The 20,378-nt window shown below is 35.9% G+C and overlaps 1 protein-coding gene across 2 annotated transcripts; it reads left to right on the forward strand.

Annotated features, from left to right (window-relative positions):
- Nucleotides 1-1,036: 1,036 nt before the first annotated feature.
- Nucleotides 1,037-17,350, forward strand: LOC109216491 (ubiquitin carboxyl-terminal hydrolase 14-like). 2 transcript variants are annotated; one of them, XM_019380653.1, is made up of 21 exons: nt 1,207-1,293; nt 1,908-1,961; nt 2,130-2,301; nt 2,388-2,500; nt 2,607-2,943; nt 6,535-6,629; nt 7,076-7,209; nt 7,280-7,336; nt 7,472-7,549; nt 10,610-10,664; nt 10,737-10,769; nt 11,358-11,438; nt 11,831-12,029; nt 12,108-12,165; nt 12,236-12,358; nt 12,651-12,739; nt 12,840-12,929; nt 15,416-15,586; nt 15,668-15,786; nt 15,895-16,021; nt 16,907-17,350. In XM_019380653.1, exons 3-21 carry the CDS (start codon nt 2,157-2,159, stop codon nt 17,083-17,085), a joined length of 2,283 nt encoding a protein of 760 aa, XP_019236198.1. In that variant the 5' UTR covers nt 1,207-1,293; nt 1,908-1,961; nt 2,130-2,156; the 3' UTR covers nt 17,086-17,350. The 2 variants fall into 2 exon arrangements, with proteins under 2 accessions (XP_019236197.1, XP_019236198.1); XM_019380652.1 differs by lacking the exon at nt 1,908-1,961 and having other exon boundaries at nt 1,037-1,293.
- The last annotated feature ends 3,028 nt before the right edge of the window (nt 17,351-20,378 follow it).

Below are 20,378 nucleotides of genomic sequence, written 5' to 3' on the forward strand. Positions count from 1 at the left end.
TCACCTGTCAGCCATCACCACCAACAACTATCATATTCTAAAAATTTATATATTTTATTGATCGAATATTAGATTAGTTAGTATTTCATTTGAATTTTATATTTATTAATTTTCAAATAAAGATAAATTTATACATTCAGATGTTAAAAATCAAACAGTCTTAATTATTTCTATTCAAATCATAATACACATCTTAATATATTCATATGTGTATTCAGATTCAGATGTCTTAATCTTAATACACGTCTTGATATTCAGATGTGTATTCAGATTCAGACGTCTTAATCTTAAAAAAAACAAATGAGGCCTTAACATTTCTTGTGACATTGTTGTTCTTAGGTAAGATTTTATCAATTTTAATTTTAAAAACTTCTTTCTGCGGAAGCAACGTTAACATGAGTTATTAACATTATTCCATAAGCAATGTATCAATTAAATTGTTATCTTCTAATTGTACGATTTTTTAAATATTTTTAATTCAGAAATAAATCTAAACTATCAATATCGAATTGATTATTATGCTTTAAGGAACAACCAAAATTAAGGCAATATTTTTTCAAATTTTCAACATCTAGCGATCTTAGTTTTTACTACTAAATAGAAAACCAAAAATATTTTCGTATGCTTCGAATTGTTCAACTCTATTTTGAAGTGAAAAAAATAGCCTTTTTTATTATGTATAAAAGTAATCAACTCTTCTCTTCGAAAGATTTTGAGATTTCATTATCAACATTGCACATTAAATTGTTACTTCCTATATATCACACGTTTCTTGCGAAATTCGGGTTCAATATTCATTTCAAGTGCAATTTCTTCGGTAGAAATCATAGCAGTTGCAAATCCTTCTTATCTATATTTGTTAAAGAAAGAAATCAAACCTTTTTACTTTATGGAACTCTTTTTTTAAACTTATTTATAATCTATTAGGTGTAATAAAAAATGACGCCCCACAAAACTTAAAGCCGGTGCTTTAATTACTTTTATGGAAGGGCCCCCCTGGTTATATGAGTATTAGTTATGTGTAATTTGATATGGATTTTTTCCATCGTATATAACAACCTCCATCTGACTGAAATATAAGAAGTGAGAAGACTTGGGGTCTTGCAGAAGCATAGAAAGCGTGCTACATAACTACACTCTGTCGCTAAACCTTTTATCGAAGTAATCTCATACGCATTGAGTTCGCGTTTGATTCAAATGGAGCTCCTTCGATCGAACCTCGCTCGTGTTCGAATTCCTGAACCAACAAATCGTATCTACAAGCACGAATGCTGCATTTCTTTTGACACTCCTGTAATCTTTCTAACTACTTGTTTTTACTCTTCGAGCATTTGTTTTCTCTCTGATTTTAGTTCATTTCATTTGTTTCTTTTCTGGAAATGATTTCTTTTGTTTTTAGAGTTAGTTTGAATCGTCTGCCTAAGTTTTGATGATTGTTATTGGCTTCTGCTATTTGATTGTTTTACCTTGTAGGGTTTATCATTTGTCTGCTAGGGTTTATGACTAATCTTTGGAGTTAAATTGGACTATATTAATTCATTTTTCCGTTAAAAAATTGAACTTCAGTTATTCTGAAACTGTAGGAAATGTACTATAAGTTGCCGTTCTCTTCGTATCGAAAATGGTAAAAGATATGTCTTAAAATTGGATTTAAGTTATATACGCTGATAGTGTAGTTCTTTTACACTACCGGTGAATTTTAACTTGTGATAGCAAATTAGTTACCATTTTTAACAGACTATCAATTAATGCTTACCAAGAGATTACCTGTAATTACCTAACAAATGACATGATTGTCTAAGGATCTTTTACACCCTAAGTGCATAGAAACAATACTCTTTAACATGTTGGTCAAAATTCACTTGGTTTGAATATTGGGAACCTAAAATGCCAAACATTTTGGACAGAGGGAGTACTGTTGATATATTTTGCTTGGTTAAGCTACTAAGGCAGTTAAATAGGTACAATCCCAACATTGGATTCATTACCTTGATCTTTAGTATTTGAATTCGTCACTTTTTTCAGTTGGAAAATATATAATCCGCTATTGAGACTCTGTTAAGCTATTAGTATTGATTTAAATACAACTGTGATTTTTCTGATGCAACATTTACTTGACGTTTTGTCAGAAATCTGAGGGCGGGCTGTTTGTTGATATGAACACCTTTCTTGCATTTGGAAGGGATTATGTAGGTTGGAACTACGAGAAGACTGGGAACCCAGTTTATTTGCACATAAAGCAAACCAAGAAGACAATTGCTGAAGATAGACCATCAAAAAGACCCACGCTTTTGGCTATAGGTAGTAAAAATTTACAAGTCATATGAGTTGAATGCACCTTACCACAAATTCTGATGTATAATTTGGTTATGTCTTTCCGTTTCCAGGTATTGATGGAGGGTTTGATAATAGTGATCCCCAGTATGAAGAAAGCTATGAAATTGTTATATTGCCGGATTATGTAGCCCTTCCTTTCCCTTCTGTGGAGTTGCCTGAGAAGGTAACCTTTGCAATTAAATTCTTTCAGAAGCGATGCATTTTTATAGAGTATGCTATACACTAAATATGGTTTAACATTTTTACTTCCATATCATTCCAACTTGCAGGTAAGGTTGGCTGTTGATGCTACTTTAATGGCTGAAGCTGCTGAAAGGAAAGAGCAAGTTGCTTCATGGACTGCTGACAAGAAGCTTGTCAGTAAATATGCCATGGATCTTCAGCAGCTCGACAATGGTGTTGTTGTTCCTCCAATGGGTTGGAAATGTGCCAAGTGTGACAAGACCGAAAATCTCTGGCTGAATCTAACCGATGGATCTATCCTTTGTGGTAGGAGAAATTGGGATGGAACTGGTGGTAATGACCATGCCATTGACCACTACAAAGAAGCTGGTTACCCCCTTGCCGTAAAGCTAGGGACCATAACTGCTGATTTGGAGGGAGCAGGTAATGCCATCTTTTTGTTTTGAAGAAGGTAACAGATTTTTTATAAATAATCAAAAGAGTAGCCCTTAACACAAAGACTGTGCTAAGAGAAATATAGTTACAGGAGCCCCCCAAAAGCAAAAACCTAGTCCTGCAATATTTACAAGGATGCAATGATGTCAACTACTGATTATACATCTTCTACTAGGGCCTCTTTACACGGAAGTTCATCTTGATCTTCTGTTCAGAGTTAGCTACATCTTCTAAACAACTTGAATTTCTCTCCCTCCTTATTGTCCACCAGATACATGCAGGGATAATTCTCCATCATCTCTTATGTCTCTCAATGTTACCTGGATCATTCCAACGTGCTAACAAGTAACAACTCAGCAGTTTTCCTAGGCATTGTCCATCTGAGTCCTTTCATACTCATCAAGAGCTGCCACAGAGTACTGGTAACTCTGTAATGGAGAAACAAGTAATGCCATCTAACCCTCAGGGGTTGGCCTGGTGACAATAGACTTGAGCCTTGGGGTTTGCTCCCTTTCAAGGTCTCAAGTTCGAAACCACTGGGTGCAAACAATTTCTGAGGGCCATCGGACTGGGTAAAACCTGAATTAACCGTGGTGCACTTGCGGGAAACTCCTTGCCGAGGGCCTGTGCACCCCCGGGATTAGTCGGGGCTCTTAGAGACTCGGACACCCGGTGCAAATCAAAAAAAAAAAAAGGGTAATGCCATCTTATATATAAATGATCAGAAGTTGGTATCAAAACTTGTGGCTTAGCTCCTTTCCGTTTTGAATTTTCTTGTGTAGATATGAAGTCTTGATTTTTTCATAGTCGAGTATTACTGGTTTATTTCTAAGCACAGCAATCATTTGTAATGCAGATCTGCCTTATGGATTACTGAACAACTATTTTCTTTATGTTCAGTCAACTTAAGCTTTGTATCTTTCAAGTCTTAGTTCAGGGTGAGGGAGATGTAACTTACTCTTCAAATATGTCAATCGTTTTGGATAGTAAGGAGAGGCTGCCTGAACTGTTTGATTTTGGTCATTTTTTGATTTTAGTTTTACGAAATTTCAGTTTGGTTTCGTGAGAGGCTTCTAAAATTCGTTCACTTAGTAACCAAAAACTAATAGGCTCTGGATTTTAAAGAATTTGTTCACTCAGTGGCATGGTAGTCATTTGAGTTCCCTAGATATTGGAAGTGAGGTGCAGTGGTTTTGTAGTATGAAATTGTCTCTTTTTTGTTCCTTATCAAAAAGTTTCCTTTTCTTTGTTTTGATCATTTTCTTGGACATGCCTACCTTTACAATGAGCAATGTCAATTCAGAGAAGTAGAATTGAAGAGTATCAGAATATCGTACTATATCTTACTTGTTGAACCAAAAATAGAGTGGGCACAAAGTTCATGTAGAGTGGCTAATTCCTGAATCTTTCAGTATGCCATGGTTTATGGGAATACAACAACCAAATCTAGTGTAATCCCACAAGTGGGATCTGAGGAGAGTAGTGTGTACTCTGACCTTACTTCCGCTTTGAGAAGATAGAGAGGCTATTTATGGAAATAGAAACACATTAATGTTAAAATGACACGATTGTGTTGTGGTTCTGTATCTTTACAAGTTCTTTGATTTCTCCACTCTAGAATCAAGTAGATTTCTTGCTTGTTTACCTTAGAATCCTTAGTTGTGGATGGGGTGAGGATTGAGGGAGAGGAGGAGGTAAAAGGGGCGATAGTGGGGTTTTATGAGAACTTATACAAAGAGGAAGTTAGTTGGAGGCCGACTTTGGGGGAAATAGAGTTCAACCACATAGGGGAGGGAGATAGTGAGTGGCTAGAAAGGGCTTTCGAGGAGGAGGAGGTGCACGAGGCTGTGTCGAGTTGTGCTGGTGATAAGGCCCCCGGCCTGACTGGTTTCTCGTTGGCCTTCTTCCGAGCTCTGTTGGGACACCATCAAGGGAGAGTTCGATGGAAGCCGNNGAAAAATTGGAGCGCCTTCAAAGGAATTTCTTGGGATGCAGCGGATGGAAATAGAAAGTATCATCTAGTGAATTGGCACACCTCCCAAAGAAGTGGGGTGGACTTGGGAAATGGCCGTGGAGATTCGGGGTAAAAGAGCATGCCCTATGGGGGGAGGTCATACTAGAAAAGTACGATTCCACGGGAGGGGGATGGAGGACCAAGGCAATCACAACACCTTTCGGGTGTGGCATGTGGAGGAGCATCATGAAGAATTGGGAATCCTTCAGTGGCAACATCTCTTACAGGGTGGGAGATGGAAGGAAAATCAACTTTTGGAATCATAGGTGGTGTGGAGAGGATACTCTGAGGGTCTCCTTCCCCCACGTCTTCAGAGTTTCAAACCAGAAGGAATTGATGGTCCAACAGATTCGTATGGAGCATGAAGGGGGGGGGGGGGTAGTATGGGACCTCTCATTTAGAAGGAACATGCAAGATTAAGAGATTGCGGAGCTCCAAGATTTATTGTCACTGCTATATGGGCAAGACAGGCCTCAGCCATCTTGTGATTCTTGGAGATGGGGTTTGCGTGGCGATGGTCTGTTCACCGTAAAGTCCTTTTACCAAAGTATGTTGGTGAGAGAGGAGGCCTCTTTTCCATACTTCTCGATCTGGATTCCTAAGGCGCCCACGAAGGTGTGCTTTTTTGCATGGCTAGCGGCGAGGGGAGTGATTTTAACTGCTGAGAATCTGCGAAAGATGGGAAATACACTTGTTAGTTGGTGCTATATGTGTAAAAGCTCAGGGGAAGAAGTTGATCATCTTTTGTTGCATTGCCCTGTGTCCTCGGCTTTGTGGAGGGCGATCCTGAACCTTTTTGGTGTTCAATGGGTGATGCCAAGCACTGTAAAGGAAATGCTATATAGCTGGGCCGGTTTCCGTAGAAGAAGAAAGCACGCGTGGAAGTTCGCCCCGTTAGCTCTCATGTGGATAGTTTGGGGGGAGAGAAATATGAGAGCTTTTGAGGGGATAGAGTCTCCTTTTTCACATCTTAAGAATAGTCTTTTATCTTTGATCGCTTTTTGTTGCACTCATATAGCCCCTATTTGTATAGAAGAGTGGGCGTCTTTTGTAGAGAATCATGTTCTGATGTAAATTCTCTACTTTTTTGGTATACTTCTTGTATAAGGGAGTTCTCTCCCTTTTGATTAATACAATTTACCTTATAAAAAAAAATAATCTTTTTTTATAACCGTGGTGTCCGGACCAGCTTGTGCGCATCTCGACTAATTCCACGGGGTACTTGTTACCTCCAACCAGCAACAGGTACCGGGTAACTCTATCCATGAAGACTGGACAGATGGAAAGAAAACACCTAGTGTTTTTGTCTCTGTTGGGTTTCGAACCTGAGACCTTAAGTTCTCAACCTTAAAACAATTATTAAATTGCCATATATACGCGTTGGATGGACATGTCCTTCATTAGTATGATAAATATCATGGTTGTGAATATGGCCCTGTAACTCAACTATGCTACTCAACTATGCTGGATTCTTTACTACATCAATGATGTCCCCTCATTTTACCATGCTTAAATGTCATTTGGCTTGAGTTAATACTAACCGGTTGCAAAGTTTGGCAGCTCAGATGTTTTCTCCTACCCAGAGGATGAAAGTGTTCTTGACCCACTTTTAGGACAGCATCTGGCACATTTTGGTATCGACTTCTCATCATTGCAAAAGGTTAGCAGCTACTGTATTCACTCGTAGAAAAAGTGTGTATAACGTGTATTAACTAGTTTCGCTACGTATCAAGCTTCCGTGTGGAATAGCCATCTTAATTGGGCCTTCGACTGAACTCTACTCCAGCTATGTCTGAGGTGGCTTAACTCATACGCAGACCTAATCTAGCAAGTTGCCAACTAAGACAGTGATAATTTTTTGCTTACTAATGATTATTTTTCCTGCCTGTAAATTTCTTTGATTCTTTTCCCCTGTAACAAAGTTTGTTCTCTTTGTCGTTTCAAGCTTACTTAGAATTCTCCTCTGGAGCTATAGTCGTTGTGTGCATAATGGTTCCCGGCACTAGCATATTGTGCTGTTACTGATGCAAAGTTACGATTGCTCCAATTCTTCTTCTTATAGGTAGTGTGATTTAACATTGTTCTTTTGATTAATTATATTTTTAGACGGAAATGACTACTGCTGAAAGAGAACTTGACCAAAATATTAATTATGATTGGAATCGTATTCAAGAAACTGGTCAAGATGTTGAACCACTTTTTGGACCTGGTTATACTGGACTAGTCAATTTGGGTAATAGGTGAGTTGGCCAATGTAGCTGTTGTTTATGTTTATTTTCATAAGTCTTGTCTCATTTTATTCTTTTTCAGTTGCTACTTGGCCGCAACAATGCAGGTTGTGTTCTCAATGCGTCCCTTCTGTTCACGGTGAGATTATTATTGTGATAAATGTCTTTGATGTTAAATGGCATTGAAGTTCGTTTCCACGTAGTTCTACTTTATAGTTTTAGCATTTCCCTTCTAATTTTGGGTCTTATCATCTGATGTGCAAATACCCCACAGGTACTATGTGGAGCAAAGTCTCAAAGCAGCTTTCAGTGTGGCTCCTGCTGATCCTACTGTAGACCTTAACATGCAGCTGTGAGTAACTTGCATTTGTTCATTTTTCTGGTTCACCATTAGTTCTCAACCAACGAGATTTCTTAGGTGGTCTGCAACGCTTTTACTAAGTTATGCTTATATTTCGTATTATGTTTGGAAGCTAACCAGTAACCACTATGTAGACTGTATATGTTCAAACTGAATCATGTCCTTTCTCAGACTCATGTAGTTAACAATCTAGGAAACCTGTGGAATACATGCTTATTCTCAGCCAAGAATCTTCCTTTAAATGAATGATAACCACCCACCTTGTTATGGGCAAGTGAATGAACAAGATGTAAATTTGTGAAATGAATTTCTGACTGATCTGATCTTTGTAATATACACGAAGCTTCTTTTTGTGCTCATTTTGTAGTGAGCCGTAATTCTTATTAGGGTTACCAAAATATTAGGTTCTAAAGGGAGCAGCTTCAATCTTGTCCTTGCCAATTATACTATTTTTAGCTATAGTTTCCAAGGCTGAAGATGAACTCCTTTAGCCTCGATTTACTGATTTTATTCCTCACTCCCACATCACCAACTTTATCACTCCACGCCGTTCTCCCTTTTCCTTACAAGAACCTCAACATGTTGTACCCAAGGGTACGGCATAGTGGTTAATGAAGTGAGCGAGAACCCTGAGGTCCCAGGTTCAAATCCCAACGGAGGTAAAATCACTAGGTGATTTCTTCCCATTTGTCCCATTTGGTTGGAGCCGAGGGTCTATCGGAAACAGCCTCCCTGCCCTATCGGGGTAGGGGTAAGGTCTGCGTACACATTACCCTCCCCAGACCCCACTTTGCGGGATTTCACTGGGTAGTAGTTGTTGTTGTTGTTGTTGTCCCAGCCTTGGTAGATAAAGTTACTTGGTACCTGCCGCTGGTGAGAGGTGGCAGGTATTCAATGGAATTAGTCGAGGTGCGCGCGAGCTGGCCCGAATACCACGATTATAAAAAAAAAAGGAACCTCAAAACATGCTAAGGTTTAGCAACACAAGCATGAAGAATAAAGTATGACATGAATAGTTCTAAAGCTTGTCCTCGAATGTTTAGGTTAGGAAACCTTTAACAATGTAGATAATGTGAACATATATGTTACCTATCAAAGACAAATGTACATATCAACTACGGAGAATTTAGAAACCTAACTTAGTGGAGGCAAAGTCATATTAAGTAATGCACTTATTAATCGTGTATAACCATCAGTGGAATGAAATAATGTCCATTTTTTTAATAAGTAAAGCTTGATGGAAGAGGTAAAACAAATAAAATGTGGAATGGAAAAATGTCCATTATATCCTATAAATTTTAGTAAATATTTTAAAAGAATTTGCACCTAAGAGTGTGGCATAGTGGTCAATGAAGTGGGTTGAGAACCATGAGGTCCTAGGTTCAAATTCCAGCGGAGGCAAAACCACTCGGTGATTTTTTCCTACCTGTCCAAGACTTGGTAGACAGAGCTACTTGGTACCTGTGCCGGTGGGAGGTAGCAGGTACCCCCATAGAATTAGTGGAGGTGCATGCAAGCTGGCCCAAACACCACAGTTATAAAAAACAAAAAAGAAAAAATGACGAATTTCTATGGTAGATTCCTTTTATTTTAATTTCATGATACATTCGAAACATTGAAATAGATATACGATAAAAACGAAAAATTATATCAATCANTATGGCCAGGTGCGTGTTCATATCATATATCATCGTACAGATGAAAGTATTTGACAAAGCAATATACTTATTTATACTGGTCTTGTGATAGTTTCAACATTATTTTAGTTATACAATTAGTTGCATAAGTAAGCCTACTTGATCCTTACAGAGGCATTTTGTCCCTTCAATCCTCTATATTATTTCGTAACTAACAAAGTTCAGATGTGTATTACGTTTGAATTTGCATAGGGCTTGAGTAGACTACATTCTCATACTTTCGTTGCATAAAAACTTATTTTTCAACGTGAAGGCATATTAGATATTTTTAAACATAAAGTATGAAAATCTTAATTGTTGACATGTTCTGCCTTTTTCAATTATACTCAAAACACATGTAAGTTGGTCATAGCTATTTGAGTATGTCATTGTTGAACATGACTATCTGCCTGACAAGTCTATTATGTAATTGCTGAAGTATTTTTTTTTACAAATAACAATTGGCTTCTCACGTTGGTTAATCTATTTGAAATCCAAAATGAGAGTTGGTGCCTTTTTCATTCTCTTTTATTGGTATTTGTGATAAGTTATATATATATATATATATATATATATATATATATATACTAGTTTCTCCGCACGTGCAACGCACGTGTATATTAAGTTACATGTAATATATTATTTTATAAAATAAATTAATATTATTAAAATAGAGCTTCATATAAGAAATTTCATACAAGAAAGAATAAGGTAGTAGTTTCTGTGAATCATTAAATTGAATTAGTCATATGATGACTTGTTTATTAGTATCGTCTGAATCTAGGAAGAAGNAAAAAAAAAGGAACAAAAGAGAAAGAACAAGATATTATGAGTGACCTTTGTCTGTTCACCTAATTATAGGGAGTTACAGGGGTTTTAAATGTCTAATAAGCATTGAGCACTGAGCTGTTGATGCATGCTTGTGTTTGGTCTTCTTCAATATCAAAAGAGTGTATGTGTCCTTATTTGTATAGCGATTAACTTTAGCAGACAAATCCTTGCATAGCCTGACTTGCATTACCATTGCTAGATGCTTTTGCTTGATACAACGTTTATTTCTTACTTGATAGATGGTTCGTTCTTAGTTCTTCTTTTTTGTTATATTTACCTTTCTTTTGTGGGCAGGGGGGGAGTTTGGGGAATATCCTGAGTTTGTTTGTATCCTGTGAGTCCAATCTATGCTGTACCAGGACAATTACTTCTGTTGTGTTAGAATTTTTTAATTTTCTGAATTTTCTAAAATAATAAATACTGAGCGCCCATAGCGGAGCGCTTTTCATTCTTCAATTTGCAGATATGATGAATATTGCTTTGCTTTTTATGATTTCTTTGTGTGTGCCCTTAACTTGTTGACACGTTACACTGATTTTGGCAGAACAAAGTTAGCTCATGGCTTGCTTTCTGGAAAATATTCTGTTCCTGTTCTGGAGGTATGTGTCTGGAAAAATTATTTCTTTATACATTGCCTTCTTGGGGGATAACAATTATTTTTTGTGATCCAGGATGATGACAAGTCAAGTGCTCCAAGTTCACTGGTAAACTTTCATATATGAAGAAGTTCATGTTTTCTTTTGGTTTGCATATATTATACATAATCTTAGCTCACTCCATAGCTTTTATTAGGCTAATCAAATATTTTGATGGAAATTTACTGGCATGTGGTAGAATTTATGCTGCTCTGAAGTTAACATGATGACGAAGCTCGCAAATAAAATAGGATTGTGGTAAAAAATGGTTGCATCTGGTTCATGGAAAGCTTTCCCTGGTGTTAGCCAAAATTGTTTTCTTAGTTTCTAATTCTTTATTGGGCATGTATTGCGAATGCTTATAATTTGGGGTTGGGGCAGTGCTCTTTCTATAACATGAGTAACTGTGATTTGTTATATAATATATGTGAGCCTTAAAAGTTGAAACTTTAGATGCTTTTAATCTAGCTTTCATAATGATCTTCTAAAGATTTAGATAGAGGGCTTTTACCTTCCTCTCATGGTGTGAGGCATTTCAAGACTAACTTTGGGCCGAATGATTTACCTATTAAATCAGGTTGTGTGCTTGACATTGTATGTTTTACCCCTCTTTCTCTCCCAACTTTTAATTAATCCTTTGTTTTTCTTAACTTTCAGAAACAGGAGGGAATCCGTCCCCGCATGTTCAAGTCAGTTATTGCTGCTAGCCACCCTGAATTTTCTACTATGAGACAACAGGTATCTGGAATCTACTTCAATCATTAGATGTTTCCATTTGAGATAACCAATTAAAACATGATAATGCTGTTCGCAACTAACAAAATCCTGAAATCTATTATTTTTTTACATCTCATGTCACGAAACATCCAATATAGCTCTTTCCTGTTGATGTGATGAAGTGTGTGTCTGGGCTGGTTCTTATAACAACTTTGTTTTATTCCATAACTGTTTCACCTCCCACTGATGTTTTATAACTGATTTCATGCTCACATGTCGTGTTTTTTTTCATTGCCCTTGAAGCTCACTAGTTTTTGTCTTTCTGTACTTTTGCATCTATGTTCGTTCTGGTTTGTTGTCATTATCATGGCTATTGTTATCAGTACATTTTGTTGATGTTAGTTTATGTCTAGGATGCATTAGAGTTTTTCCTACATTTCATTGATCAAGTTGATCGGATGAACATCGGGAACCCTAATTTTGATCCTTCAAGGAGCTTCAAGTTTGGAATTGAAGAACGCCTCCAATGTCCCTCAGGAAAAGTGGCCTACAACGGGAGGAAAGATTATATTCTTTCTCTTAATATTCCTTTAGAAAAGGCGGTAAACAAAAGTGAGTTTTGTCGTACTTTATATTTCCTTTCCCCTGCCTGCGCTTCTATCTTATAATTCATTTGGTATGGTATTCTAGGAGAGCTAGCAGACTTTCAAAAGTTAAAGGCTGAGAGAGCTGCAGAAGGAAAGGAAGTGTGAGTTTCGGCTGGTCTGCTACACACTTCCATTTCTTCTACTTTCTTGGTAAATGTATAGCTTTTGCAGGTCTTCAGATGAAATTGTCCGCCCAAGGGTTCCATTAAAGGATTGCCTGGATTGTTTTTCAGCTCCTGAGGAGGTGCATGATTTTTACAGCACGGCTTTAAAGGCTAGGACAACTGCTATCAAGTAAGTTTTCTGACGTGTCCCTTAAAGTCCTTTATTCTATTTTGTCTACTTCGTTTGCAGGCTGCTACTATTTATTTCGCCTCGCAATTACTTTTTAGTTTGCAGTAGGCTATAAAAATATTATTGCTATTGCCTAGTATATTGTCTTCTTCAGTTTCTCACAACTTGAATAATTGGTTACAATTAGTGAGGAAATGATCGATGCCTAGCCAGAACATGATGCCCTGTAATAAGCACCTTTCTCTATTTGCTCATCCTTCTACCTGACATCTACTTTTTTCTTTCCTAATAGAACTGCAGGTTTGACTTCCTTTCCTGATTATCTGGTCTTGCACATGCGAAAATTCGTCATGGAGGAAGGCTGGGTGCCAAAGAAACTTGGTATGTTGCTTTTTCTATAGCTTTGTATATTTCTGATGGAGTCTGTTGCTTTAAATTCTCCTGTTAATTGTTAACTCTTTTTTTTTGGGGTGGTTGATAGATGTCTATGTAGATGTCCCTGACATCATTGACATAAGTAATATGCGCAGTAATGGTCTTCAACCCAGGGAAGAGCTATTACCTGAGACTGGTATGATTACCTTGTCACTGATATAATTTTGATAATTTTCTATTTCATATATGTCAAATAATGTCATGTGACTAGGGGTGTTCATGGTTCGGTTTGGATCGGTTTTTTCCTTAAAAGAAACCAAACCAAGTAAGTCGGTTTTTCAAATATTAGAACCAAACCAAACCAATTAAGTCGGTTTTTTCTCGATTCGGTTTATGTCGGGTTTTGTCGGTTTTTCGGTTTCTCGGTTATTTGTCGGTTTTTTCTTAAATATAAGACATACACTATCAAACACATATTCCGGCGACCACATTTTCAACGTAACACTATCAAATCAATTGCCCTTAGAGAAATCTATTATTTACCAAGATATACTGATGATAATTGAATCAAATAGTGATGAATAATTTAAGGACTCAATTAAAAATATATTATTTTTAACACGAAATGGATTCTTACACTTAACAAAAGAAAACTACCAATCAAACTAGAATGTAAAGGTAAAGAACTATACTAAAAGTGCAAACTATCAACATTTACCATTAAATTTTTGAAACTTTGTATAAAAATATACATATATATATAGGTGTAATAATAAATTTGAAATAGCTACTCCTATAGTCGGTTTGGTTCGGGTTTTTTTCGGTTTTTTTCTGATTGAAAACAAAACCAAACCAAATTTGATTGGTTTTTTAAATTCAAAACCAAAACCAAACCAAACCAAAAAGTATCGGTTTTTTTGGTCGGTTTGGTTTGGTTCGATTTTTCGGGTTTTTATGAACACCCCTACATGTGACTATGTATAAATGTGTGCTTGGCTAATGTGAGTTGACCATATACTTTGTCTTGCCTACCTTTTTATGCCAGTCATGCTTTGCAAGAATTTATATTCATACTCCTTCAAAACCCCAAGTCCCTTTAAAAAATATTGCATGTGACAGAAGAAGATGGGAAGTCATAGGATCAGACTGAAGGTGAAATAGCTAGGTTTGTGATGATATCAAAAGAATTTACTCATATGTTTTATCCATTCTATGGGAGCGATCGGTCTACTGCTTTGCTGAGCAGATTGCTTTGACCTTTTCAGTTTTGTTAGGAGCCTTTCTTTGCTTCACATCTTTTCTGTCATGCCTTTATTTCGATGTTGAGGTCATTGCCTCTTGTGAGAGATAAGATGTGTGTTAAAATGGCTATACTGGCTTCTGATTGAATCAACTTGAAGCAAGGTGATTGGATGAGTTCTTTCTGGTAAAAAACATTGGTCCCCTTGCAAGTACCCTGACTGATAGGTTACTAAGTGGAAGACTTCCTCGCCCACGTGTTTTATTGATTCATTAGTGTTCACAGTTTGTATTCCTGTTCTCTGACTGCAGTAAGCACGATTGTTTCAATCTCTCATTACTAAATTCTTCTCCCTTTACAAACCAACAACAAACAACTATGCCTCAGTTCTAAATGAGTTGGGCTCAGCTATATCAATCCTGCTGACCATGTTTCTCCATTTAAATTCATCTTAGACCAACATTATACAAACTAAAAATAAAAATAAAGCGTACAACAACGATAAGAATAAAAATATAAATTACAACTAAAAATATGAAGTACAAATTAAAATAATATGTACAAATAAATTTAAAAAGTACAAATAAGTTCTCCCTTTACACCTTGTAGAAAAACATTAGACTATTTTTTGCTTTTATTAGCATTGCAGTGTGGTTGCTCTTAACCAAGTTGGTGGATTGTTCTCTAAATCAACATGTCTGTTGAGTAAATTAATAACAGATTTCACCTTATGAGTTCTTGACCCAAAGTATAGATACCCAGTGTAAATACTAAATTCAAGTACTTCAGTAACTCGAAAAAAGTTGGAAAATCCAAAAAGAAATATTTTTTAACTCTAAACGTTCTAACAAGAAAAACAAAATTTCATGTCCTTTATTTTGAAAGGCATATTCTACTGTGGATCCAGACCCCATTTATGGGATTTCACTGGGTTTGTTGTTGTATATTCTACTGTGGTTATCTCTGGATTTGTTATTTTTACACTGAATTGTTTTGCCAGTCAGTAAATTCTAGTTCAAATATTTTATAGTTGGTTTGAAAGTCATATCCTATGTGTCCTTGTTGTTTCATTTTTGGGAGTTGTGATAAAATATTATTGCATATACATAGGGATAGAAACAGACTCTAAATACCTCAATGATTTGCCATTTGAAATTGAAACATTCTGATCACCATTTAATCTATTCCCTGATAATTGGTCACTTTTCTGAAGCTTTAATAATTTTTGATTCTCATGCCCCAAGACATATCTATACCCGTTCTAGTAAGACATTTTGTCATCAGCTTGTTACCGTTTCTGTTTTTGTGAATGACAATTGTACATCACGCTGGATGTATTCCCTACTTGTATGCCAAGTCTATATATGTTCTGAATGTTCCGACTCTTGTGTTAAAAGTTTCTGGGTAATTCAATAAATATCATCCGTGATCCATGTGGACAGCTGCTGGAGATGGTGAGGAATCTCCGAAGCTTTTGGCTGATGAGGTTATTGTTGCACAACTTGTTTCAATGGGGTTTAATTATCTGCATTGTCAGAAGGCTGCAATCAATACTTCCAACTGTGGAGTTGAGGAAGCAATGAACTGGTTGCTTGCTCACATGAATGATCCAGGTGCTGTTAGAGTCTATTTTAGTTGCTCAAGCTTTTGAAGTTTCTAGATGATGAGAATATTGCTTTTTTTGTTCTTTCCAGATATTGATTCTCCAATATCCCAAGATGTACAAACTCCACATATTGATCGATCAAAAATTGATACACTGGTTTCCTTTGGTTTTGAAGAGGAACTTGCTTGTAGGGCGCTGAAGGCATCAGTAAGTCTCAATTCCAAAGGTTTTCAGAAGCCATATGCTATGCTCTTTTATTAAGTGTTGCAATTACTATGGCTTATCTTTTTCCCCTGTTATTGTCTGTGTTTCCAGGGTGGTAATGTTGAGCAAGCAGCTGAATGGATATTCAGCAATCCTAGTGCTTCTGCTGCATCAGATATGGATGTTACAACTAGTGGTGGAGCTGCGGTTGATACCTTGCTGCCTGATGGAGGAGGAAGTTAGTTCCCAATCCCTGCTTCTATTAGTGTATAATTTTACCTAGATCTAACATGTTTGCCAAAAATACACAAGTGAGCCTAGGAGCGCCCTTTTATTTTCTATTCCTATTTATGTTTTCATAGTTTAACTGAGGAGCCTAAGAATTTATTTGGTAATAATAGTCAATCACCTGGTCTTGGATTACATATATAGAATGTTTTTTCTGTTGTTAAATTTTTCCTCTGCATCTAAACTCAACTCACATGTGGTTGCCCTTTGTTTACAAATTTTGCTGCTTCTAGTCTTTTTGAAGGGAGGTGCTTGGCTTTTTATGATCTAACTTTTCAGTATTGGATTTAGAGAAGTTCACATTTATGGGAATCTTTTCGACCGAGTGATCAATCGAGACTGTCCTCTTTCTTTGATCCCATGACTTTTTGTTTGGACCAATTGCAAATACCAGAGAGTGTTCGAGAGCATGGTCCAAGAAGACTTTAGCAAGTTAAGGCTGTAGATTTGAGGCAAAACACCTAGTTCTGCTTGCATAAGCTGTTTGAGTGTTGGATAATACTTAATACTGGGAGCCCCCAGGACTTTGGTTCAATATTAAATGTAGTATGACGATTGATGTGTGGTAGACGCACGTCACGCTCGAATCTTTCTAGGAACCAAGTCTGGTATTTAAGTGGAGAAGGGTAGAGGGGCATGCCAATTATCTACCGAGTTTCACAACTAGATTTCGGTTGTTAACAATAAAATAGAAAAATTGAATACTGAGAAATGCTAATCATGTTCTTGGTCCAACTGATGCATATCACCCATCCATACTAGTGAAATATTTGCTTCTATCTCAGGTAATTTCTTGCTACTTGATTATTTGACAAAGTTTGCTTTGAATAAACAGGATACAGGCTCCTTGGATTGGTGAGCCACATAGGTACCTCTACCCATTGTGGCCATTATGTAGCTCATATTCTCAAGGATGGTAGGTGGGTGATTTTTAATGATGAAAAGGTTGGGATTTCGAAAAATCCGCCTCTCGACATGGGATACTTGTACTTCTTTGAAAGACTGGAGAGTTAAAGATGGAGATCAGGACAGGTTAGATGAAGTTAAAATACAGGGCGGAGGACCAGGTAACTTGGTGGAATTGTTGCCAGCAGGTTGAATATATACAACAGTTTGCGCACATATGCTGATCATGCATCATTTTAGTGAATCACATCCCATTAGCTGAACTTTGATCATTCGCTGGATTTTAAAGTATTATCCTTCCATATTTGTGGAAAATTTTGAATTTTGATTTTATTCTGGTTCATATAATTCTGTTCTATGCTTTTTTACTTTATCTTTTCCTCTCCCTTGATCTAAGGTTTGATTTTTCCAGGAGAATGAAGAGTTAATTGTCGGGTTTTAGGTAGATTTGACCGAGTCTCTAATTGATAATTAGCTGGTCATCAGCATCAGGCATTCACGAGTTACATTTTTTCCCCGACTATAGGTGTCTATCTAGTCACTTTCTTATTTTTTTAAAAAGGAAAAGACAACAATAAGCATTGAGAAGGTTTCAATGGGCAATCGTGTGAAACAATCTGTTAATTGAAAAGAAAAGTATGGGTCAAATGGCCGAGCAAGTTAAAGAAAATTCATGTTATGCACGGCCAATTCTCCAGCTGATGATTCGAAGAGGAAACGTGAATATATCAAGAATGTTCGAGCAATAGATTGATCTGGCGATTTATTTGACCATTTCAGTTACAACTTCATATTTTCTAGTTTCTAGCAATTTTGTCATTACAGTTTGATATTTATGTGCAAATAATCCTCCAATTGGAGCGTGGCCGAATCGAATAAAAATAAATTCGCAGGCTAAAAGTGATCTTTGCAAAGAAATTTTTTAAAAAGAAAATAACAGGTAATTTGTCAAGACTGAATATTAGGCGTAAATCAACTCCAACTTACGGTGTAGGGGGAATAATGCGCTTTTTTATTTGTTTCCTCCAATAAGGAAATATCTCATAAGCTATGCCGTCTTCTGTCTCCTCAAGGAAGATGACTAGGTGATATATTATATATAGAGGGTATAGTTCTTCATTTCCTGTTATTAATCTTTTATTTCTCTAATTTGGCAAAGTTTGAGAAATAACCAGAATTTAAACTCATGATATTACAATATAAATCATGCCTAGTTATTGCACTATTCGGTTAAAGAATTGAATAATTTGACTTAATAAAAATAGGGCTTCACATGAAAGAATATGTTGATAGATAGGTCAACAAAAGAGGAACAATTTGACTGCTAGCAACTAAGATGGTAATATTTAGACTCTTCATATGTTCCAGATTAATTAAAGAGACAAATTCGTTGCTAACATCTTTAACTGAAAACAACCAAACGCACAAATCACTTCAAGTTGTACACATGCCACAATATTGAGTTAATGGCACCTCACTAACTGAATGCACTACTACTAGGTAAATTGAGAATTTGACTTGGCAACAAAGCACATCAACAGATTATTCTTCCATTTCGTTTAATCTATATGGAAAAGTTGGCGACTCGTTAAGCTGCTCAAAGGTGGTTTAACCATTTTGTTTAAAAAAAAAGAAAAGAAAACCAGTCTTATCTTTAGAAAAATAATTCTAGCAGCTCGGACATAGGAGCACAATTGCATTCATATAATTAAGGGTGTCCAAACCGAACCGGAAAATCGTACCAAACTGATTAAAAAATCCGACTAAATTTGGTTTGGTATTAAGTAAAAAAAAAAAACCCAACCAAACGACATATAAATATATAATTTTTATATATACTTTTAAGACTTTATATAGAATTTTCTTAAAAATATCTAGAAATATTTGGGATCCTCTCATGAGATGTAATATTTAATAAAACTATGAAGTGCATCTATTTTTATTTACTTTAAATAATGGGTTTGTACCATCTCTTTCTTATCACGTGTTATTGAAATATGTCAATCTCTTTGTTTTTGATATTCATATATCAAGATCTGTTAAATTCTTATATTTTTTCGAATTTGAAATGGTAGTTAGATAATTTTAAAATTAAATAGAATCTATTATTATTTAGGTTTCATATTGATTTTTATGCTTAATTATTAAATTCGATTAACCTTAAAAGCGTATATCAACGAAAAATTATTGTTAGATGGCTAAGAAAATAACTATCATGTGTTACTAAAAAAATTCTTCCATAAGAATATATTAGTAGATCATATGATTGTAGGTTCTTTCGATTTTTATTAAACATATATCCGCTTGTCAAAACTTTATCTATAACTTTAACAACGTAAGATTGAAATAATATTCATGTAACAAAAAACCCCGGAGAAACCCAAAAAAACCGAACCAATCCAAACTGATATAGTTGGTTTGGTTTGGTTTGAATAACAACCGAATCAACTCGGTCCATGTACCCCTACCTATAATATACTTTTAGTAATACAAGAGACAGTTGTTATCGTACACTAGATTTATTGTAGTTAAGTCCTATAACATGTACTAATAGGTAGTATATATGTACAGTTAGCACAAAATCTACTAATTCTAACTCTGCCGTGTGAGCTTGTACGCATTGTCGATTTGAATTCGAATAAAGAGAGAAGACTGTGATCGATTGACAATCACTGTAATATGTATGATTCATGAGGCATCTTCCTATCACATACGTATATGTATGATTATACAGTTTACCAACTCCACTTATTTGCCTGATGTATCATAGTAACTTAGTTTTCTCACCTACGTTTTGAACTTTGTCAAACTCTTGTCCTCCCTTGTAATTCTTAATTAATTCCTTTTTTCTCCATGTTTTCCTAGCTTTTCCCTTTGTTTATTTTATTTTATTTTCTTATATATATATATATATATTAGAAATGGGCATGCTCTGGATTGTAGAAAGGAAATAGATCCAAGAGATTGGTGAAAAACAAAAATTATAGTATAACTTTCCTCTTATAAATCCTGCAAATGGTTTCATCCACTTGCAACGATGGATGTCTTCCATAACAGGTTTTAGATTGGTTATGTATCCATAACAGGTTTTAGATTGGTTATGTATCCAAAATAGGTTTTAGATTGGTTATGTATTCATAACAGGTTTTGGATTGGTTTTGTAACAATGAAATATTTCTATAAATAGGTTCACTGATGAACCTATTCCACACTCAAAATCGAAGAAATAAATCCTCTCTTCTAATGTTGTCATTCTCTTCTATTATTAGTCCTAGTTAATTACATAGTTCTTGCTATATTGCTTTTTATTTCACAACACATTATCAGCACGAGCTAGAGTACTACAATAAAAATTCTATGGCCAGGTGCGTGTTCATATCATATATCATCGTACAGATGAA

This window comes from Nicotiana attenuata, unplaced genomic scaffold, assembly GCF_001879085.1.
Source record: "Nicotiana attenuata strain UT unplaced genomic scaffold, NIATTr2, whole genome shotgun sequence".
Classification (NCBI taxonomy): domain Eukaryota; kingdom Viridiplantae; phylum Streptophyta; class Magnoliopsida; order Solanales; family Solanaceae; genus Nicotiana; species Nicotiana attenuata.

Excerpts from the sequence above, each read along its gene's own strand:
- LOC109216491 (XM_019380652.1), top strand. The coding sequence starts at position 1,198 with ATGGAGCTCCTTCGATCGAACCTCGCTCGTGTTCGAATTCCTGAACCA. Across the intron at positions 12,930-15,415 it reads AGAGCTATTACCTGAGACTG|CTGCTGGAGATGGTGAGGAA; the intron begins GTATGATTACCT and ends CCATGTGGACAG. Across the intron at positions 15,787-15,894 it reads GTAGGGCGCTGAAGGCATCA|GGTGGTAATGTTGAGCAAGC; the intron begins GTAAGTCTCAAT and ends CTGTGTTTCCAG.